Source organism: Echinops telfairi, unplaced genomic scaffold (genome assembly GCF_000313985.2).
Source record: "Echinops telfairi isolate 266 unplaced genomic scaffold, ASM31398v2 ScPeMD7_7473;HRSCAF=8511, whole genome shotgun sequence".
Classification (NCBI taxonomy): domain Eukaryota; kingdom Metazoa; phylum Chordata; class Mammalia; order Afrosoricida; family Tenrecidae; genus Echinops; species Echinops telfairi.
In genome coordinates this window covers 8,146,397-8,168,516 of record NW_022111377.1, presented here as the reverse complement: position 1 = coordinate 8,168,516, position 22,120 = coordinate 8,146,397, and the positions used below count along the sequence as shown (strand labels likewise).

Here is a 22,120-nt window from a genome sequence, read left to right as displayed (position 1 = left end):
GAATTTACGAGGTAACCAATTACTCAGAGTAATAGGTGGGCCTAACCAAATCTGTAAAATATTTAGTAGAGAAGAGTTTACATATGTTCAAAAGATAAGGCTGTAGTTGTATTTTTATCTTCATTTCAAAGTATCTATATTGATTGCCCAAAAAATAATAGAGAATTATGTGATTCTGATAGTCCTTTAAACTTGCTTAGTCACTTTGTGAATTGTGTTTGGATTCAATTTTGTTTATTTAAATTTATAAGAATTTTTTAAATCAGAGAGATGAAGCCTTTTGTAATGATAACAATGAAACTTTATAACTTTTTCAAAGTAGGTAAAAAAATTATACCTTTGTAATGAAAGAAGATTCCATAGTCCCACCACATCCTCAAAGCTGGCGGTGCTGGCAGACAAGTGGCTGTGCCTCGCGGGTGGGCAGGAGGACATGCAGCACGCCATGGCACCTACCCGGGTTCTCACCCAAAGCTCGACGCTGAATCGCATCGTGGCTGTACCTAACCTCCCTTTTCCTGGGAGTGTGGGAGTAGAGAAGCAAGTTAACTAGCTACGTGTGTCCCCCAGGAATAATCTCACAGCTCTGGAATGTACAACATTTTATCAAACAGTGTTGGGGGGAAAAAGGAAACAAAGTTGGCGGAGCAGGGAAGAGAGACTTCTGAGTCAGGAGACTAAGGGGATTTTAAAACCAGGTATGTTAGGGCAGCTTTGGTAGGATTCTGATTTTTAGGGGGGGAAACAAACAAACAAACAAAAAAACTGTTTTAAAAAATTTTAGAGGCCAGGATAGCAAATCTGAATATGAATAGGTAGGAGAAGATAACGGGGAATTGGTGGTTTTACTCTGTGCGATGATAGTGTTTTGGTTATGTAGGAACGTGTCCATAGTTCAGGGGAAATAGTGTGCTGAAGTATGTAAGGATGAAGTGTCATGAGCTCCAAGTGTTTTCCCAAGCAGTTTAGCAAAAAATACAGATGTCAGATAATCAAACATGGTAAACTCTTTATGGCCAATGGTATATAAATGGTCATTCCTTTAAAAAACTTTTTTTTTCTGTAGGTTCATAATATAATGGGGAGAGTAGCTGAATTTTATATATATCCTGGTAAGAGGAAAAAGCTAATCCACGAGGCTCTTTTGTGCAGGATATAAAAACAGATCCATTCCTTATGAAAGGGCCGCACAAAGTGTAATGTGCTTATAGATTTTCATGACTGTGGTCAGAGGGAAAATGCAACAAAATACAGATTGGAATGAAAGGGACCGGATCTGCAGTAAACCTCTTATAAAAATGTAAAAGAAATCAGTTTTAAAATTCTAAAGGAAATCCTATATGTATATAGTTATGCTGATAACGGCATTAAAAACCTGTTTGAATATTGTGATTTTTCTTGGGCGTTAAAGGTTTGTTTCAAGACCAAAATAAAATTTGCCACAAATTGTGTGAATTTCTATTTGACACTTCAATGCACTTTTCTTGTTCTTTTGGTTTGGTTTGGTTTTTCATTTTAGAGCCAGCGGACAAAGCAAAGTACAGTCCTTGCCCCAGTAATTGACCTGAAGCGAGGGGGCTCTTCTGATGACCGGCAGATTGTGGACACCCCACCGCACGTAGCAGCTGGCCTGAAGGTAAGCCCACACACAGGAGGCAGCATGCCATGTTGCTGTTTGACCTTTCCACAATGTTATTTTAGGTGTGTGTCACCTAGGCTTCTCAGACACTCAACAGGCAATCCCGAGAAATCTGCTCTGTGTCATCAATGTAATTTGTATTCTTATCAATTTTAAGACAACGCTATATTGATCACGTTTCATGGCTTTATTGTGTTCCAATTTTTGCTGTCATAGGCATGTTAATGCTTCTTGTTTTATTATTGGTTAAAATAAAGGGGTTTAAAAGATTTCTGGCTCCTTGGAGTGGTGGTTACATGTTGGGCTGTGATTCGCAAAATCAGCAGTTTGATCCTTTGGAGAAAGAAAGAGCTTTCGACTCCCTTAAAAAGTTGCCATCTCAGAAATTCAGAGAAGTTCTCCCCTGTCCTATAGGGTTGCTATGATGGGCATCCACTCAGTGGCAGTGAGTTGAGAACCTTTCGTAGTGCCACCACCTGTCACGTTGTTGTCTTGTGGCGGCTTGCATATGCTATATGCTGAAAGCTATACCCAACAGTGTTTCAGATGTCAACCGCAGTACCTGCCGTGCACAGAGTTCACCAGAGCCTCCAGACTAAGACAACTAGGGAAAAGACCTGGCATTCTACTTTGTTGGAAATAATCCATGGCCACCGAAGACTCACAGTAGAACATAGTGTGATTACAGTTGATCCCGAGGCTTGTGCGGGACAGGGTAACTTTTTGTTTATTTGATCACCGTGAGTCAGTCGATAAACCTACGATGTTAGTTATGTTCAGAAAACAAACTGCCCATGAGTGGTGGCCCGGAACTACCATATACATATTATTTGCATGCCCTCCTTGCTTTGTTATGATACATATTAATCAGGTAGGTGTGGCTCTGCTGTTGTGTATGAATATTATTGAAAGTTTACCCCTGTGTTGGACTGGGTTGACTAGAGAAACAAATCCAAGGACAGTCATTTGTGTGTAAGAGAGAGCTTTATATCAAAGGGCAATTGTTTATTGAGAAAACATCCCAGCCCAGTCCACATCAAGTCCATAATTCCGATATTAGCCCATATGTCTGATATTAGTCCATAAATTCCTCTTTAGACTCACACTGTACATGCAATGATGCCAAATGCAGAAAGATCACAGGCTGCTGGGTAGAAAGTCTTGTGGATCCAGTGGTGGTAGAAGCATCTCCAAGCTGGCACAGGTGTCCATCCAGCTCTCTGAGTGTCTCAACAACAGCAAAGGGAAGGCAGAGAGTGGGTCCAGCCTCCAGTGAGCTGTTGATCGCCTTCACACCTCCGAATGAGGTCATCAAGTTGACAGATTATGTAACTACACACACACACACATACGCATGCAGAGATACAGTCAGCTCACTGTGAACTTTGGTCAGTGAGGATGAGGAGGTTCTGAAAAACAATACGTTCTAGATAAAACTGGAATTAGAATTCCTAGTTCACACTAGGCAAAATGAGGTCCAGCCAGAACTCAATGGGACTGCAGAAATGGTATTGGCGCCACATCTGACCTCCTTCCCGTCTCCGACTGATTACCACAAGACAGGTCAAAAGAGCCAACACCTTCTGACCCTGTGAATCCTATTCTGACACCAGTTGTCCCTGACACGACATTCTCCGTCTGTGGTTGGGATTGACCATTCCTTTCAGTAACCATACACACTCATGTTTATTAGGGAAGTTAACAATTGCAACACCTGCGAGAAAACCCAGAATACAGTTGTTCAGCCGGACAGTTTCCTTGCCATGCCTGCTGGCACATCACGTCTAGCCCCAGCCTCTTGACCTGACTTCTGCCATGCTTGGGCAATGTCACAAAGCTCTTTTGGGGCTGCTAGTAAGTGCCCAGAGGACATGCCACTCCATCATAGGCCTCCGCCTGAAGGCGCTCAGCTCTAGTGGGTCAGCAAAATGCAGCTCTCCCACTAGATTGCAGAGGCACCCCACTCCACAAGCCAGCCTCCTACCCCAAAGCACTTAGCTTTACTTGCTCTCTGCACTGGGAGGGCCACTGCTTTGTCTCATGCGCTAGCTCCTCCTGTTTGCGGTTACTGCTTCTCGGCTGCTTCCTGCTGTCACAGCTGTCTTTGGAATCAAACATATCAGGGCCAAAGGATGTGTGCCTCCCCTCTGGCTTTTCTATTTCACTGGGAGTGAGATCTCCCCCTCCTGCTTCCAGCAGGATGGCACTAACAACCTGACAACAGCCACAGGCAAGCTTGCAATCCAGTCAGTATCTTCTCCCACCTCTTAGCCAGACCCATCAGGACACCAGGAGTCTTGGAGTGACAAAGGTCATGACTAGAAGAACTGTATTTCACTGCATTGTAGACTGCCTTTCTCTGGACTTCACAAGTTTATGACTTTTACAGGGTGCAGTGTTAACACTTTTCTGTCATTCTTTATTAATGGAAATATTTGCATTTTCCTTCTTGGCCAGATTTCTGCCTTAGAAATTTCAACTTGTTGATGTATTAGGAAGGGACTCTTCCCTTCCCCCACCTGTAGAAATGACCAGATTCCATGTGAGACACAATCCTAACTGCATGCCTCTCCTTTCTTTTAGCTTTTCTATCCTCTCACCCCTCTCACTGAGCTTGCCAGGTCTCAGTGCTGTTCCCACAGGCGAATCGTCTGTCTGGAGAAAAAGGCATTCCACAGTCATGTGTGTTTTGCTGATTTCTAATCATTAAAATTTTTCCTCAAAATCTCTGCCTAAATTTTTTCTTACTAAATTTAATCAAAACTAGTTCATTGTCTTCTGTGATTGTTTATTGACTCTAGTATCTTTAATACTGTTCTTTTCCACCCCTTATTTAATTTTTCTTATGTTCTTTGCATAGCTAGATTTTTAATTGCAAGATAGTCCCATTGAGTGAATACATTGTAGCTTGCTCAAGCATTTTGTAATGGTAGAGCCATCCAGATCCAGATTTCGATGTCATTATTAGTAACACGTTAACGACCAGCTTTCCATAACGAGAGCTTTCCGCGTAGTATTTCCTGTAGGCTGGTGTTGCTGATGGCATTGGCAGACCAATGTTATGGCCATCTCGTTTCAGTGCCAGCTCTTTTCCAGCAAAGTAGTTAGTACCTATCTCTATAACACTACCTACAATATAGGACTGTTTGGGGTATTGACACTTTAATTTTTATTTAATTAAGCAAACGGATTTCTTCTTTATAGCTTTTAGAGAATCATGGTTATTAAAATTAAATTTATGTAGTAAAAGATACTTTTCTTCAACGTTTGAAATGACAAATAATTAGCCTTCATATTGACAATTTGTTCTTTCTGTGTTGCACACTTTGTGATAATAATATTACCATATATACTCGAGTATAAGCCAACCTGAATATCAGCCAAGGCACCTAATTTTACCACAAAAACAGCATTAAAAATGTGCTGAAAAAACTCGGTTTATGCACGAGTATATACGGTATATAAGTTGGCTGATTGTTAATTTCTTACCAGTCTTAATAATAACTGAAAAGACATCTTGTTAGGTACCTTTGCATTGTAAAAATGTCTTACATGAATATAAGGACCCCTGGTTGTGCTCTAGGTTAACCTTTGGACGCTAACCACAAGGTTCATGGTTCAAACCCACAAGCTGCTCTTTGGGAGAAAGAAGAGGCTGCGGCAATCTGCTCCCATAAGGATTTACAAAGCTCTAGAAACCCTGTTTAGGGCTGTTACGAGTCAGAAATGACTTGATGGCAGTAGGTTTGGTTTCTGGGTTTTATATGAATACAAATTTGCAACTACCCTTTGGGAAACCTAGGCTGAATAGATTTCTCTAAATTTTCCAGTGAGAGGATGTGGGAGGTAATTGTAGTTATTTTTTAATGCCTGTATTCATCAAATTATAGGGATTCTTCATTTTTAGTCATAAAGTGACGTTTATTTTACAATACAAAAGGTCAAAGTGAGTAGTACAATACAGGAATTGTTAGTTTCGGATCTGTGTTACTGAATAAATGCTGTCTTTATCATATCAGTTCTGTATTCACAGACAAAATCCACTGTGCGAACAGCCCTCGTGCCATGCTGTGTTTGCCATGTCCACTTCCTGAAAGTGGCAGGGGCTGGGTGCGCTAGGAAACTGAGCCGAGCTTTCTCGGGTGTCTTTGTTGACCACTTGAGTCCTCTTATTTTTACAGAGAATAACAGAAAGTTGTGCTAAAAAACTTGGTGGTTTTAGGGATGTTAGATCAAGAAGTGGATCATAGCTTTCAGAACTGTGTTTAGAATCAGGGCAGCCAGCCGAGGGTAAAGTCCTATTCCTGATCACGTTTTCTGGTCAGCTCTGCTCTCTCCCACTACTGTTAGTCTAGGTTCTTTATGAAGGCTATTATTTCTCTCAAAGAGTAGCTCACGTTTCTAAGTGTATGCAAGAGAAACGTAAAATGTCATCTGAACCAGATACCGTTAGAACTTAATAGACCTTTAGAACTTAATCATGATGCGCAGGGAATTCTACCTGCTTTTACCGGACTCTGCTGACATGCAGCGATGAACGGGATATATGCTCCTGCAGATTCATAAAAGGCCAAGAGGGTGTTTTTTAAAACCTCATTGGCTCCATGCACTCAAAATCTAGTGAGTCCATTGAATGGTGTCATTATAGGGATATGTTGTTATTCATGGGCTGCTTTGGTTTTTACTGTTTCTTAGAGTTATATTAAAACATAAGTGTTCAAGGCTTTCCTATAAGTAATCAATTGTTTACTGCTTAAAAGACTTAGTGTCTTAAGTTTAGGTGGTTGTGATTATTGGCTGTTTCAGGAAAATGCCATAGGGTATCATGGAAATAATGTTAAACTGAGAGCTGGAATTCTACTGACTAGCTAGGTGTGTGGCCATAGTGAGTCACTTAGCCTCCTTGGGCCTTGATCTCTTTATCTACAAACCCAAAGCAGTGGCCCCTGTCTAAGCTCATCCATTTTCATGTTGTTGTTTCTCTTCCTCAGGATCCTGTTCCCAGTGGATTTTCTGCAGGAGAAGTTTTGATTCCCTTGGCTGATGAATATGATCCTATGTTTCCAAACGATTATGAGAAAGTTGTAAAGCGCCAAAGAGAGGAAAGACAAAGACAGCGGGAACTGGAAAGACAGAAAGAAATAGAAGAAAGAGAAAAGTATGATACTAGATGGATTGGGGGTTCTTTGCCTTTGACGTGTTCACCAGCATATTAATGAGGGAGCGTTTGTGCTATTTATAAGGTAAAATTTAACAAAGCTATTTATTGTATTGCAACGCTACAAGTACCAAGAAAGTAAAAGACGTATCAGGTAAGACTTTCACGTAGTCATCACAGTGCTGTGCACTACAGTTATTTGGTCGCTTGGTTTCAGGCGTTTCGTGTCACTTTCCCACACTTGAGACTATCGTCTGCAACTTCACACTCACTGCTGTAGGGTCGATTCCAACTTAACAGTGGCTCTCTGCGGCCGAGTGGAACTGTTCCTATGGGTTTCTGAGACTGGAAATCTTTATGAGAGAGAAAGCCGCCTCCCTCTCCCATGGAGGGTCTGGTGGCTTCAGACTGCTTACTTGATGGTGAAGGGCCCAACATGTAACCTGCCAGGTCACGAGGGTGCCCTGGAGGCTATGATAGTGGAGGGCAAGAAATCAGGGACATAGGAACAAAGAGTGGGAGCTCTGGGGGCCTAGTGGGTAACACCATCGTCTGCTGACGGCAAGGTCAGCAGTTCAATGCCACCAGCCACTTCCACAGGAGAAAGACAAGGCTTTCTACTCCTGCGAGGAGCTATAGTCTTGGAAATCCACAAGGGCAGTTCTACACTGTTGTATAGGGTCCCGATGAGCCAGCATCAAGCTATAGTCTTGGAAATCCACAAGGGCAGTTCTACGCTGTTCTATAGAGTCCCGATGAGCCAGCATCGAGCTATAGTCTTGGAAATCCACAAGGGCAGTTCTACGCTGTTCTATAGGGTCCCGATGAGCCAGCATCAACTTGGTAGTAGTGAGTGATGGGCATGGAGTAATACTTTCATTTTTGAAAAGATAATCATCACTTAGCCTAAAAATCTTGATTTATGGTCACCTGAAATAAATAATATATGCCATTTCCTAATTTATTACTAAAAAGTACAAATATGCTTATTTATCTGTGGTGGACCACTTGTGAGAATGGCACAAGATCGGGCAGGTATTTGGTTCTGTTGTGAACAGGGTCACTGGGTTGGTACCAACTTGATGGCACCTAACGATGACGAGCAGTCTCGGGAAGCCTGACCTACCCGGCCACTCTGGATCGGAATTGACTTGAATGGCACTGGGTGGGTCCACCTTGGCAGGCTAACCCCAAACTCTGAGGGTTCTTTTATCTGAAGTTAATTTTCATGGCCAAGAACAATCAACGTAAGGACTTAAATTAATGTTGAAGAATTTTCCATTGTTACATCCATGGATAAGGTCAGAAAACCTAAAGTATAAATTTGGGGTGCGTTTTAGAAAAATAGTTTAAAAACTTGATGTTTTATCATAGTTGTTACTTTCTTCCCCTATGTGTGACTCTACTAGAAGCGCGATTATTTAAAATACCTAAGATCTTATTCTGAACTTAACCTGTGTTTGAGCAGATCAAATTATGTAAAGCCTCTGGGCATATTTTGTTTGTGAAAAGTATAGATAGCAAAGATTTATTTGAGCTTCTGCCAATAATACTAGATGATTTTAATTAGATAATATGGAAGCCTGATGCTGCTGTCAGGTAAGCGTTGAACTGCCGCTGGACACAAGATCAGTAGCTCAGATCTAACAACAGCTCCTGGAGAGGAAGTTGGGGCTGTTTGCTTCTGTAAAGCTTTACGAAATCCTTGAAGCCCTATCTGGGGTCACTTATGAGTCAGAATCCACGTGTTGGCAGTGGGTTTGGCCTTATTTGGGGAGTGGGGTGTGTGTGTATGAAATATTAACATAATGTTTCCTGATACTTACTGAATCATTTAATGAGTTAAGCATACTCTACAGCACTGAGATTATTAAATGATTACCTATGTTGATATGCTTTAAAATTTAAATCAGTAAATATCAAGGAAGCTTTTTTCTGGCTAGTTACACGGAAGTACCTATTAAATTGTTCAATTTTTCTTTTATGCTTTTTCACTCCTCCTACCTTCATACTTTAGTCTTTAATCTCCTGTCACTCACCTCTGAAAAGAGCTCTTCTCAGGCCCTGCAGAGGTGATTTTGACTCATAGCAGCCCCAAGTAACAGAGAATTTGCCTCACTGTTTTATAAGCTGTAGTCTTCATGGGAGCAAGTTGCCACGTTTTCTCAGTTACTAGCCACTGGGTGGGCTCAAAGTACCAGCTTTTTAGGTAGCAGCAGCTGAGCAGGTGAAGTGTGGCCCCAGGACTCTGGCCGAAAGAGGGCATTTTGAATATTTTCTAGCCAAGAGAAAATCGAGATGAAGGTCTCAGGTTCACAGCTAAGGTGGGCATCTCTGATGAACATCATTTCCTTGTCACAGGAGGCGCAAAGACAGACACGAAGCGAGTGGGTTTTCAAGGCGACCAGATCCAGATTCTGATGAGGATGAAGATTATGAGCGAGAGAGGAGGAAAAGAAGTAAGACATGAGCACAATTTCATGTTGTAGACATGGGACGGTCTGTTTTCATGTTCCGTTAGATGAATAGTTCTGTCGCCATTGGTCTGTGGCTCTCAGTCCACATTTGCATACCAGTGTATTTAGTCTGCACTGTTTGTACATGATTCTCCTTTGAACTCCAGCATCTACTTGATACTTCCAGGATAGCTTGAAGCCTGCACCTGAAGTTGAGTCATCCAGCCTCTTCTCTATAATGCTCTTGAGCACCGAACTGAGAACTCTGTTTTAAGAATTAAGAATTTGAGGCACAGAGGGTTAAGTGTTTTATACAATATAGGTCCGCCTTAAACATTTTATTACCTGTTGATCAACAGGTCATTGTTTCTATTAGTAAGGTGACCAGACATCCCGCTTTTGGCGGAACAGTTCCGATTTTTGGCACTTTAAAAAAGTCCCAATTTATGGAAAGAATGCACGACAAGCTAGGGAGCGGTCTATTTGGTCCATATAGACCAAATTTTTAATCAAGAACACACAAACCCCGGGCCCTCACCCCGGTCTGTGGTGTCCCGCTTTAAATCTGGTCACCTTACTGTTAGCTTATATTAGAATTCCATATCTAGGTTGAAAATTTGTCATCTTATTTTCCCAGTTTACTAGTCTGCTGCCTCCACCCCCCTTTTGTTATAAGGATGGGGTCTCTATGTTAAGGCTTTTGTTTTTAAACAATAATTACAAAGCCTCTCATCAAAACACTGTTGGTTTTATGACTATACTTGTAGCTAATATTATAAAATAATAGCACTATACTCATTATGTATACTGCTATTGGTGGATTGATAATCATATATTAACCGATTAGAAACAGATTTCAAGTAGTCACCCAGAATTTTTTGCTGAACTTATTAGATCAAATCTGCTTTCCAGAATCAATCCAAAATTACTCTGGGTCTAAATGACAAGGTTTTAAAAAAAAATCTTGGCAAGTATTTCAAAACAATTTCTGTCATTCTGTCCTGTTAGTCATGATACAGGGACACTGGTTTCAGAGTAGCTTTAACTGTGAAACAACCTATCACCATACACTATGGTTTTGTAGTCCTTTGTCTTAAACCTCCATTTTATTCCTTTTTGCATTCGTTAGTTATTAAGCCATAATTTATATGTTAGGTGTTACACCTAATGAAAAGTTCATATGATCTTTTCAGTCTCTACTGTTAAGCTTTCCTTCTGGTTGTTGGATAGCAAATAGACGAGACTTCTCTTACCTTTATTGGTTCAATTGCCCAAGGGTAAGTCAGAAAGTATTGCTACTAGGGTGCCAGCCATGCACGGGTGGATTTATTCCAAGCAAAACATGGTAAAAACCTGTCTCTGATCAGTGGGTTGCTGCAGACAAGTTCTCTTAGTGATATACTTGTCTTCATCTCCTTGGAAACAGTGGCTTCTGAGGAGTCTGCTAGAGCTGTTAAATGCAAGGCAGAAGGGTCACCTCAGAAGGTTCTAGTTTCCAAACTATAGATAAAGAAGAAAATCGAAAACCGCATTGGTGAGAAAGAGGCTGGGAAAGGTGCGCAGAGGAATTTTTTTCTGTCCTGGCAATGCACCTGCTTGTGCTGCAAGGCTGTCCTATGAGAATTTCCTGGGGACCTTACCCCATACACTCTATAGCCCTGGTCTTGCCCATTTAGACTTTTTTTCGTTCCCCAAACTAGAAGAACATTAAAAAGGAACATCACGTGATTCCCTCAAGGGTGTCAAAACTGCTGTTTTGACCAAAAGCAAATCAGAAAGTCCTCTTTGAAGAAAGGTTAGAGAGGTGAAACACTGTCTTTAGAAGTGGCCAGGCCTAGATGGAGGCTAATAACCGTGACTTCGCATTTTAATCCTTTTGTGAACTAAAGGTTCTGGTGATGTTGTGGCAATACTTTCTGATTGCATCTTGAGAGGTAGCAGATTGCTCGGGTGTCTCTCAGATCTGGGCTTACTCCCAGGTTAGCACTCCTCCCTTCTGGTCATCAGCGTGTTTGGCATGACAACGCTCATGCCCGTCCTTGCCCCTGGGTTATTACATCTGAGGGACACCGGGGTGTGAAAGTACCGGGTAGGTCAAATGTGCTCGGTTTTTAGTTTCCTCGTTGCTTGTAAGTAACTGCTAGTTCTTTGCCAGTAAATTAGTTTATACACCCTGTTCTGGGTTCATACATGCTTTTTAGATTTAAAAAAAATTGCCTCTTTGGGTGTTAGCAAACCTTTAATCCTGTAGTCAGTTAATTCTTTAAATGGTAGGAGGATATAGAGAGTCATTGACTTTTCTCTTGGGGGAGGAGCTTGGGAGAGGGGTAGTAGTAACAAGACACTTGGCCTGTCCTTGAGCATCTGACATTGGGATCAAGTTTCCATCCTTTAATCCGGCATTTGTACTTTTTTGCAGGTATGGGCGGAGCTGCCATTGCACCACCCACTTCACTTGTAGAGAAAGACAAAGAACGTATGTAAATCAGATCTGTTTCTTCTCTTCTTTTACTTGGATACAGTTTAAGACAAATCATAGCTGTAGTCAGCCAGGCTCCCTGTGTTTCAGGGAAGTGGCCTGCAAGCCAGTTCCTGGCCTCTGGCCCAGACAGCCGTGGGTCAGCCAGGCTGCTCTTCCCTCTCACCCTCACCACTGTAGAGTGCTAGTTTCCAGACCATGCTCTGAAGCAAGGGCTTCTATTCAGTGAGAAGTGAAAAAAAAACCACGTTTTTTAAGTAATCCATTTGTTTTCTCCAACATTTCCCATTTGGGGAAAATTTCATTTGGAGTTAAGTGATAACAAATCATAGATTGTTTTCAGTCCTTGGGTGGGGCAGTTTGTACAGTTTCTAACCTCAGAGGTTGGCAGCTTGAATCCACTCCCACTCAGTAGCCCCACTCATGGAGGGCCTGCCAGTCAGCTTCCATGAATGGGTTCAGACCCCTCCCGACCCTGTGAAGACAGATTGAAACACTGCCCAGCCCCGTGTCTGCCAGGAGAACCCTGTGGAGCAGTTACAATCGGTATTGCACGGGGTTTCATGAGTCGGAGTGGACTTGATGGCAGTGAGCCTTTAGATTTTTTTTAATCGGCTTTTTAGAGATTGTTATATTGGTGACTGTCCACAAGGGAGCAATGCCTTCCTTAACTAAATGTTTCCTGTGTCCAGTGTCCATTTCAGTGTACTTGGGTATGCGCTTAAGCAGCTTGCCAAAGCCTGCTCTCTGCTGACTCTTCTTCCACTGATCTGGCTTGGAAAGTTTGGGTTGAAATTGAACTTTGTGGTATCCTCTAGATCAGCGGTTCTCAATCTGTGGGTCGCTACCCCCTTTGGGGTTGAACAACCCTTTCCACAGGGGGCGCCCAATTCATAACAGTAGCAAAATTACAGTTATGAAGTAGCAACAAAAATAATGTTATGGTTGGGGGGGTCACCACCCCATGAGGAACTGTATTAAAGGGTTGCGGCATGAGGAAGGTTGAGAACCACTGCTCTAGATTATATTCCGATGCATTGGATTTGCCCATACTCGTCGATCCCAAAGGACGTCTGATCGTTTAGTGGGGTACAACACGAGAAAGATGAAGCTTTCTCACCTGTGAAGACTTTTAACCTTAGAAACGCACAGGGGCAGCTCTCCTCTGTCCTGTGGAGTTGTTAGATTACTATATTTTTAAAATTTGCTAACCACCTATTGTGTAAGAAATATCTAAGTATTATTGCTTAGACTGGACTCAGTCCATCCCAGTTGAAACCGATCTGGAGTGGGACTCAAGAGATTTTGATGGCCTGTTAGGCTGGTAGGAAGGACATATGGCAAGAGTCTTAAGGCAAGTGTCTACCAGCTACTGTCCGTGGCAATCAGAGGAGAGCTGGTCTGCACTTGGAGCACACAGAAAAAGAGTGACTAGCACTTCAATAAGCTGTAAAAAGGCGCATTTAAGGAGATAGAGTAGGAGCTACATCCAAATAATTTTAAGTCCATGTTTTAAAAGACAGCTTGTGATTGTAACATTGAACAGATAAATTTCTCATTTGCTGTAAAAATGTAGGTGAAATTAGTTCAAGATCAGTAATACATAAAAATGCAGTTCCAGCTCTGCGTTGTCTTATTTTGGTGAGCCTGTTGTGTTTTTTTTACCCAACAGTACCCCGAGATTTCCCCTATGAAGAGGATTCGAGGCCTCGCTCACAGTCTTCCAAAGCTGCTATTCCTCCCCCGGTGTACGACGAGCAAGACCGGCCGAGGTCGCCAACCGGCCCCAGTAACTCCTTTCTTGCTAATATGGGGTAATGATTTTAAGTGTTCTTGTTAGGGAAACGTACACAGGCCTTAGGAAACAGTGTTAATGTTGATTGACAGCCCTTCCAGTAGCTACAGTCTGCGTTAGAAAGTGAGGATTTTGTCTGTAGAGGGAGATGCCGAATGATCTGTCACACACTACCCTGCTTATTAAATTGCATGGTGCATTGCAGTATAAGATTAGCTGATAGACATTAAGATGTCTTAGAGGGAGGTGGTGTGCTTATCTTATGATGTTTACAGAAATGCCTTGAGCCAATGGCTTTACTTACTCCCTCGCAGTATAGGAGGCTAGAAGTCTAAATTCCAGGTGCTGGCTCTCGGGGAAGGCTTTCTGTCGGCTCTGCGGGAAGATCCTTGTCACCTTTCAGCATCTGTGGGTGTGACATGCTAGGCACGTGGAGATCTCCACGTGCCTGGTGTCACTGGATGCAGGAGGTTCTCAAGGCTGGAACCCCAGGTTCCAAAGACTTACTCCACTCCCAGCTTTTCTTTCTTGGTGGTAGTAGGTTCCTATGATCTCTCCTCCCTTCTCTCTCCTGTTTATCGCTTGTAAAATAAAAAGCATTGTAGGCTGCACCCCAGGGGCGCCCCTTACGTTGGACCAGGGACCGCAACACCCTTAATCCTCTTATTGGCTGTTTGCATCGTGGGAGATTATCTAAAAACTGCCAGGCTCTTCTGAGAATCATGAGCCAGCTAAATTGGTACTTGTGAGGGGACAGCAAACAGTTGAATCCATGACAAATTGTGGGGTTGCACTGCTATTACATACCTTGGTCTAGAACTCTCAATCATTTCAAATATAACTAGCAATTTCCTTGCCCTTGTGTGAAATCATTTTATTTTCAGGCTGACAGTCATGTAGGCCTCTTACAGGTTTTTATTTTTAAGCCCCAGTGAATTTGGCATGCATTTTGGGTGAAAGAATGTTTTACATGCATTCTGGTCTTCTGATGCCACGAGGGGCAGCTACTGTCAGATGAAGGCTTGTCCTAATGCACCGTGTGCTGTGTAGAGGATACTGCTGCCACTGGCCTAATGAACGTGCTGAGGCCAGCAGGGCAGTAGGTCTGCCTGCCTGTGCATACTTAGCCTGCGACTCTTCCAGCCTTTGGAGGGCGCTGCTAGGGTGTGGAGTTGGCATTTGTGGTGCCACGCTTCAGTGGGGTTTTGTGTGTCTGACTTTCTTGACATGCATCCCTCAGAACTGGGACCTTTCATATGATTGGTAGCCTTTAGGCCAGTGGTTCTCAACCTGTGGGTTACGACCCTTTTGGGGGTTGAACGACCCTTTCATAGGGGTCGCCCAATTCATAACAGTAGCAAAATTAGTTATGAAGTAGCAACGAAAATAATTTTGTTTGGGGGGTCACCAAAGCAGGAGGAACTGTATTCAAGGGTCACAGCATTAGGAAGGTTGAGAACCACTGCCGTAGATACTGGTCCGGGAAACTCACAGGGTGGATATGAGTCGGAATCCCCTAGATGGCAGTGAGTTTTTCAAGAGACCCTCATGGTTATTTAAATTAACAAAAAATAAATAGAATTCAGCACGTAGTTCCTTCAGCTGCTTAGGAGTCAGCACATTGAATAACACAAATATAGAGGATGTCCATCTTCACACACATTTCTGGGAAGGAATGCCCTAGAATGTGCCAGAGAGGGGGTAGATGAACTCTTTCCTACTCATGATGATAGTGTTCTTTTTGGACAAGTCTCCTTTTTAAGAGGAATTAAACTTAACTTCTGCTTAAGAAAGATGCCGTGTGGTACCGTTCAATTTTCAGTCTTCTTTTTAGCCCTAAAGCAGCTTGTTCAAGTGGAACTTCAGGGAAACTAAATACATGAAATCCTGTAGGTTACAAATGCCCAAATTTGAAACCGGGTTTGCTGATCCACGTGTAGTGTGCATCTGTAGTCGCTAGGGGGCAACCTTGAGATTTGAGTGCAAGTTTGTTATTGGAGATTCTACCGAACTGTAGAAAAGTATATAGCTACCTTTGTTATGAAACTTTGTGCTTATTTTTTGACACCGTACACACTGTAGTAAACCGTCATTATAAGCTATAGTTGCAGTGCAGATTCTAGAACACAGAGAAAGTCAGGTGTTTTCTAATGGTAGTGACCAGGACGTTTCCCGAGGGCAACTAGAATTTCCCCTCACAGAAAGCTTCAGGATTTGGGATTGCAGACAAAAATGTTAATGTTTCTTTCATCATGAATCGCTTACACCTCATGGCCAATTGGTAATTATTTGTGACTTCCACTAAGTCCTCGTTGAATGTGTATTATCTTTTCAGAAGGCAGTTTATCCTATAAGCCCTACCTATGCTGTAGTTGTTGGTTGCCAGTTCAAGAATCGGGTTTCTTTCTCGTCCTGCTAGCGGCACTGTGGCCCACAAGATCATGCAGAAGTACGGCTTCCGCGAAGGCCAGGGGCTGGGCAAGCACGAGCAGGGACTGAGCACCGCGCTGTCCGTGGAGAAGACCAGCAAGCGGGGAGGCAAGATCATCATTGGTGAAGCTGTAGAGAAAGGTACGGCTCCTGGCACAGGGGCAGGTATAGGCCATTGAGAGAGGACCACCCCTCTTCAGAGAGTAGATCATCCCGATAGTGAGGTGCTCCCCATTCTATTTTGTGGAAACGAAGAATCCTAAGGCTGATCTTTATTTTTCCAGAACAGAGAGCTAAAAGTCCCGAGAGAGAAAAGGGCAGGAAATGAACAATCCCGGGGAGTAATTTTGTATCAGTTGGGCAAAGACTCTTGTCAGACGGATAAAGCCATTGTTTTCGTAGCACGAAGGGCAGAGCCCTACACGGTGCAACCGTGATAGAGCGGCTAGATCTCTATCCTGTGCTTCTCTGCTGTAGCCCCTTTTTTTGCCCTTTTATAAGGGTGGTGATTCCGCATTTCCTTACAGATTAACTGCTCTGAGATCTAATGTTACTTGTAATCTCTTATTAAACGATACCTGGTTAGTTGAGAGTCCTGTATGTTTATGTAGTTATTATAATCTGTTCTGCTAAGGGTGTGTTAGAGTAGTATAAAAATATCTTAGCATTTTAATCGAGGAAATGGAGTTTGTTTTCTTAAAGAAACCTTTTCTGGCACTTGTTGGCGCACCATCTTCGAAAGTAGTCAGCCATCCCATGCATGTTATACCAAAACCCAGCCACTGTCCAGACTGGGAGACTATGGAAAATAAGTTAACCAGCGGCTGATTGATTAACGGCAGGTTACACCAGGCCAGGGAGTATATAAAGAGCCCTAGTGAGTTAAGCAAGCACTGGGCCTGTGGTTTGAGACCAGCAGCAGCTCCTCGGGAGGAGCAGGGGGTGGTCTGCTTCTCCATACACTTACCACCATAGAAACCCAACAGGCCAGTTCTGCTCTGACTTCATGACAGTAGGTTTAGGAACCTTATCCTAATATCCAAAGCCAAGGGCCACCTGTTGGGGTTGTGATTGTAGTGTTGTCAGCCCTTCAGGAATTCAAATAAAAAAATGTTCCCAGGTCTTTACAGAAGGCAAAAGCTTCCATAAATTACTGTAAAAACTTATCTCCCCAAGTGAAGCCAGTGTTTTAATGACAGAAATGGCTCCATTTCCGCTAAGAACACTGTTGGTGCTTGTGGGTAATTCTAGGACACTAGATTGAAATGACAGTAATCGTTGTACTAAGGCTCCGTGCCCCTTGTCAGTGCTGTAACACATCTGATATGTTTTGATACAGATGCTTCCAAGAAATCTGATTCAAATCCATTAACTGAAATACTTAAGTGTCCTACTAAAGTGGTCCTACTAAGGGTAAGAAGCGAAAGAAAGAAACCTGTCTGCCTACCGTGCTTTTTGTGCATCACCCACTCTACCCTTCCCCTGCTGATATGTGCTCTCCCCGCCACTGATGCCCCAAAGGTCAAGAATGCAAGTCATGCCTTAGGATGGGTTCCATGTAAGGAGGGTGGTAAACTCCCTTTCCAGTGGCCCGTTTGTTTCTTTCCTGATAACAACAGTATTTAAGGATGCAGTGGGTGCTTTAAAATGTTTGAAATTGCTGCATGTTTGGCTCAGCTTATGCATTTTGGTGCTTTACGTAGATGGTTTTGTAGCACTTTACCAAGTCCGATGGATAGTTTTGTTTTGTCTTGCTAGCTTTTTAATATTCATGGGATGAAATTTTTTTTAGTATATCATTTGGGGTTAATATAGTTACTTTGCCCAAGTGAAAGTAAGTCATCTTTGTATATACCGCTGTTGTAGATCTGTGAGCCATAGCTGAATTGCCTTGTCTTTGTTTATAGAACATGGTTGGTGCAGGAGAAGTCGATGAAGAGCTAGAAGTTGAAACCAAGGAAGAATGTGAAAAATATGGCAAAGTTGGAAAATGTGTAATATTTGAAGTAAGAAGGTTTTCCTTTAGCCTCTAGGACCTAAATTGTAATTGGCAGATGGCAAACCATTTTCTACACATAAAGGCAGAACATGCCTACTCTCGGTGAATCCCCAGGTGGTGCACACAGCTAATACTCTCAGCTGCTAATGGAAAGTGGAGATTCAAGTCTAACCAGAGGCGCCTGTCTCATAGATGGACAACTGGCTCTACTTCCCCCACATCAGCCATTGGACACCTGGTGGGGAACAAACAGTACGCCAGGAATGGCGGTTGTTGGTGACCAGCTGTGTTTCTCTTAACTCAGTTACAACCATCTCCGACCTAAAGACGAATAACTTCCAGTTTTGTTTGATGAAGAATAGGAATGTTTCACTTTATGATCATGGATTAGCATGCTGGTTCAAGGCCTTGATTGGTGTGTGCTCAGTGGTTTAGCTTCTTGGACATCAATTGGTTTCAAACACTTGGCAGGTATTTTTTTCAGGGCCTGCCACATGACCACTACTATACTAAGAGCATTTGCCATACAGGAAACATATTCTGTGCTGTCACTGATACGGAGGGGATTTAAAAACCTCATGGAGTTAAAAACTAAATGGAATTTCTCCCCAAGTGTTTTGAAGTCCCCGCGTGTAGTAGTTCATTTGAAGAAAGAAAGCAAGCGCATCTAAGATAGTAGAGCATGTTTGGTTGCTGGATGTGGTAGGAGGTTATAAACAGAAAAGTTGAGAGAAGCATTAGATCAAGAAAAAAGACAAGATAGTGAACAGTGTCAGGTGTGAACGGGCCTTACATTGAACAAGTAGGATTTTGACTTGGACTGGAGTGTACATACTGAGATGAGCGTAACAGCTTCTGAGAAAGGGGGCTTTAAATGGAACTCTTGGGGGCATTGTAGGTGGGTTGGAGCCATACTGCAGCGCTCTTCTTTGAAAGACCAAGGACTTGAGACGTCATATGAAAGGCAGTGAGAGTACCGACCCTGCTGCTTTTATATGTTGCACTCCTAGCTGTGGCGGCCCAGCACCTAGCAGTGCCTACTCTAAAATAGGCACTCAAGAAAATTTTGTTGTTGTTGTTGTTTTTTTGTTTGTTTGTTTTTTTAAACATTTTATTAGGGGCTCATACAACTGTTATCCCAATACATACACACATCAATTGTGTAAAGCGTATTTGTACATCATTTCTCAAAACATTTTCTCTCCATTTAAACCCCCGACATTAGGTCCTCATTTTCCCCCTCCCTCCCCGCTCCCCCCTCCCACATGAGCCCTTGATAGTTTATAAATGGGTATTTTGTCATATCTTGCCCTGTCCGACTTCTCCCTTCATCCACTTTTCGGTTGTTTGTCCCCCAGGGAGGAGGTCACACACAGTTCCATGTAATCGGTTCCCTCTTTCCTACCCATTCTCCCTTTACCCTCCCTGTTTTGCCACTCACACCACTGGTCCTATAGGGCTCATCCATCCTGGATTCCCTGTATTTTCAGTTCCTATCTGTACCAGTGTACCTCCTCTGGTCTAGCCAGTCTTGCAAGATAGAATTCGAGTCATGGTAGTGGGAGCGGGGAGGAAACCTTTAGGAACTAGAGGAAGGTTGTATTTCTCATCATTGTTACATCGCACCCTGACTGGCTCATCTCCTCCCCGAGACCCCTCTGCAAGGGGATCTCCAGTGGCCTACTAAGGGGCTTTGGATCTCCACTCCACACTCCCCCCATCATTCACTATGGTAAGATTTTTTGTTCTGATGATGTCAAGAAAATTTTTGATGACACAAATTATACCTAGTTCACTGTTATTTGACTGCTGATATAAAATAAATCATATAAAGCCGGATCCCACATTCAGTGATATTTCAAATGATAACTTACACATTCATTTCATTTCCAGATTCCCGGTGCCCCTGATGACGAAGCAGTACGGATATTTTTAGAATTTGAGAGGGTTGAATCAGCAATTAAAGGTAAATTTGGAGGGCTAAATAGTACGAATAAAAACATTGAATTTCTAAACTTCATAATTAATTGAAGTTTATGCACTGTCACAGGCTCCCTTTACTAACACCCTGTCTCTGTGTTTCCCTTTTAGCTGTTGTTGATCTGAATGGGCGGTATTTTGGTGGACGGGTGGTGAAAGCATGTTTCTACAATTTGGATAAATTCAGGGTCTTGGATTTGGCGGAACAAGTTTGATTATAAAAATGCAGAGCACGAGCCATCACTGCTGACCCTTACGTGAGCTACAGGCTGAGCTGACAAGAGAAAGGCACAGCCTCATGGCTGTTGGGTTCTGAGACTCTTGGAAGGACTTCTAAGATACATGTTGATTGATTCCTTTTTTATTTTGTGGTTTTTTAATATAGTATAAAAATCCTTTAAAAAAAGCAGAACAAAACAATTTGTGTGCCTCTCTGGTTGTTTCTCTTTTTATTGCCACATCTAAGTCGATTACATTTTTGCTAGGATTTCATGATTCATTCTCAAGTGATTCATTGACGCGGTATGTCTTGTACTAATGCCGTCGGAGAAGGTTTTCAGACATGGGGTTACATTAAGTTATCTTTTGCTTTTTAAAAAAATCTGCAAGTTACTAAACTAGCTTCATAAATTCTGTAATACAGCTTCATCTTGGCTGTCTGCCAATGGTGAAAATGCCTGCTTTCTCTAACAGAGAAATTCTTAGGGACTCCGGTTGTAGAAAAAGCCTCTTAACCATCTGAACTAAGATCTGAAGACTCGTGAGCCCACCACAGCTTGTTTGGATGAGTCCTTTGCCATTACACTAAGTCAGACTCAGAGTTCGTAACGAATTTAAGGGTTAAAGGGGTATAGAAATCATGAACTAGCATTTTGCTTTCAGCAATTCAAGCATAGTCTTTAGTGTAGATCAGAAATGGCAAGTTAATTTCAAAACTTAGCAGGTGCATTGGAAATGTGTGCCCAATTATGTTTTGGAAATGGCAGTTCCTTAGGGGTCATGTTTCTGCTGCAATGCGTTGCAGCAATATTAGTTATTATATGTGATTTTAAATCTTATAAAAATCAGTTAAACAGTACTTAACTGCCAATGAGTACAATTATGCAAAACCTGTACCGCTGAAAGAAAGGCAATGGTGTGTATGGTTTAAAAATCTAGCCAGACCACACACAAAAAAGCAAAAACGACTTAGTACTGAGATTCATTGCCAGTGCAGGAGATATTTCCAGAATATACTTGTGCCTGTGTCTGTTCTTTGCTTGCCCGGATCTCAAACTGTGACTGCTTAAAGACATGGACCTGTGTTGTCTCTTTAGGGTCTGACAACATGACAACTTATTGTGACCCTTAACGTGGGGAACACACTCAACACACGTCTTTGCATCCCTGGACTTGGTTTGGAGACATAGGAATATTCTGACCCTTTTTAAAAAAGGATTTCTCATGTTTTTATTTAACATAAATAAAAGAATAACATTTTCTCTTTTGTGGTATTATTTCCTGAATCAAATTGAACTAACAATACTCCACCTAGTATGGTAAAGATATTAAGTATTCTATAAAATAAGCTGGGGTTAAAGAATACATGGTGAAAGCATTACGTAGCTGAACTTTGTGTAGGACGTAACCAAAAGCCGCCCAGGAGTGTGGATGATTTTGCTTGTGGGGTTAGATACATAAATATCCAAATGCGCTATGCTGATTATTACAATGTGCCCGTTTATAAAAACTTTAATGTACTTAAAGGTATGAATCCCGAACCGCCCATAGTGCTTGCAGTATTGTTATGCTTTTATCGAGAACATTGTTTTTGTTTTGAAGAACTTCTGTTGTTGAGAATGTGCATAGTAAATACACACAAATCCAAGGACTGCATGCTCAATTCACAGACGAATCTTTGAATGTACATTCATTCTCATCTTTGTTATTTTTTGTTTTAAAAGTTTTATTGGCATATACTTCGCACATATAATTTAATTGTTCGATCATAAGATTGGTGCAATCACCCCACAGTCCATTTCAGAACATTTTCGTGTGGTACTCACCTTTGTTAGCTTCCCATGTCCCCCCATCCTCCCCTGCCAAGCCCCTGGGCAGATCACTGTCCAGTTACTGTATAAGTACGTTTCTCCTAGATTTCAAAATGGAGACAACAGAAATGAACAGTGACTCGACAAAAACCCA

At 42.2% G+C, this 22,120-nt stretch overlaps 1 protein-coding gene across 1 annotated transcript in view; it reads left to right on the top strand.

The window, feature by feature from the left end:
• Positions 1–21,417, top strand: part of RBM17 (RNA binding motif protein 17) — a 30,657-nt gene extending 9,240 nt beyond the window's left edge. Inside the window, exons 3-12 of the mRNA XM_004712622.2 lie at positions 1,520–1,636; positions 6,631–6,797; positions 9,159–9,256; positions 11,673–11,729; positions 13,405–13,546; positions 15,947–16,098; positions 17,297–17,370; positions 17,865–17,963; positions 19,850–19,922; positions 20,048–21,417. Of these exons, the coding sequence (XP_004712679.1) occupies positions 1,520–1,636; positions 6,631–6,797; positions 9,159–9,256; positions 11,673–11,729; positions 13,405–13,546; positions 15,947–16,098; positions 17,297–17,370; positions 17,865–17,963; positions 19,850–19,922; positions 20,048–20,151 (1,083 nt within the window). The 3' untranslated portion in view covers positions 20,152–21,417. The remainder of the gene's footprint in view (positions 1–1,519; positions 1,637–6,630; positions 6,798–9,158; positions 9,257–11,672; positions 11,730–13,404; positions 13,547–15,946; positions 16,099–17,296; positions 17,371–17,864; positions 17,964–19,849; positions 19,923–20,047) is intronic.
• Positions 21,418–22,120: the final 703 nt, after the last annotated feature.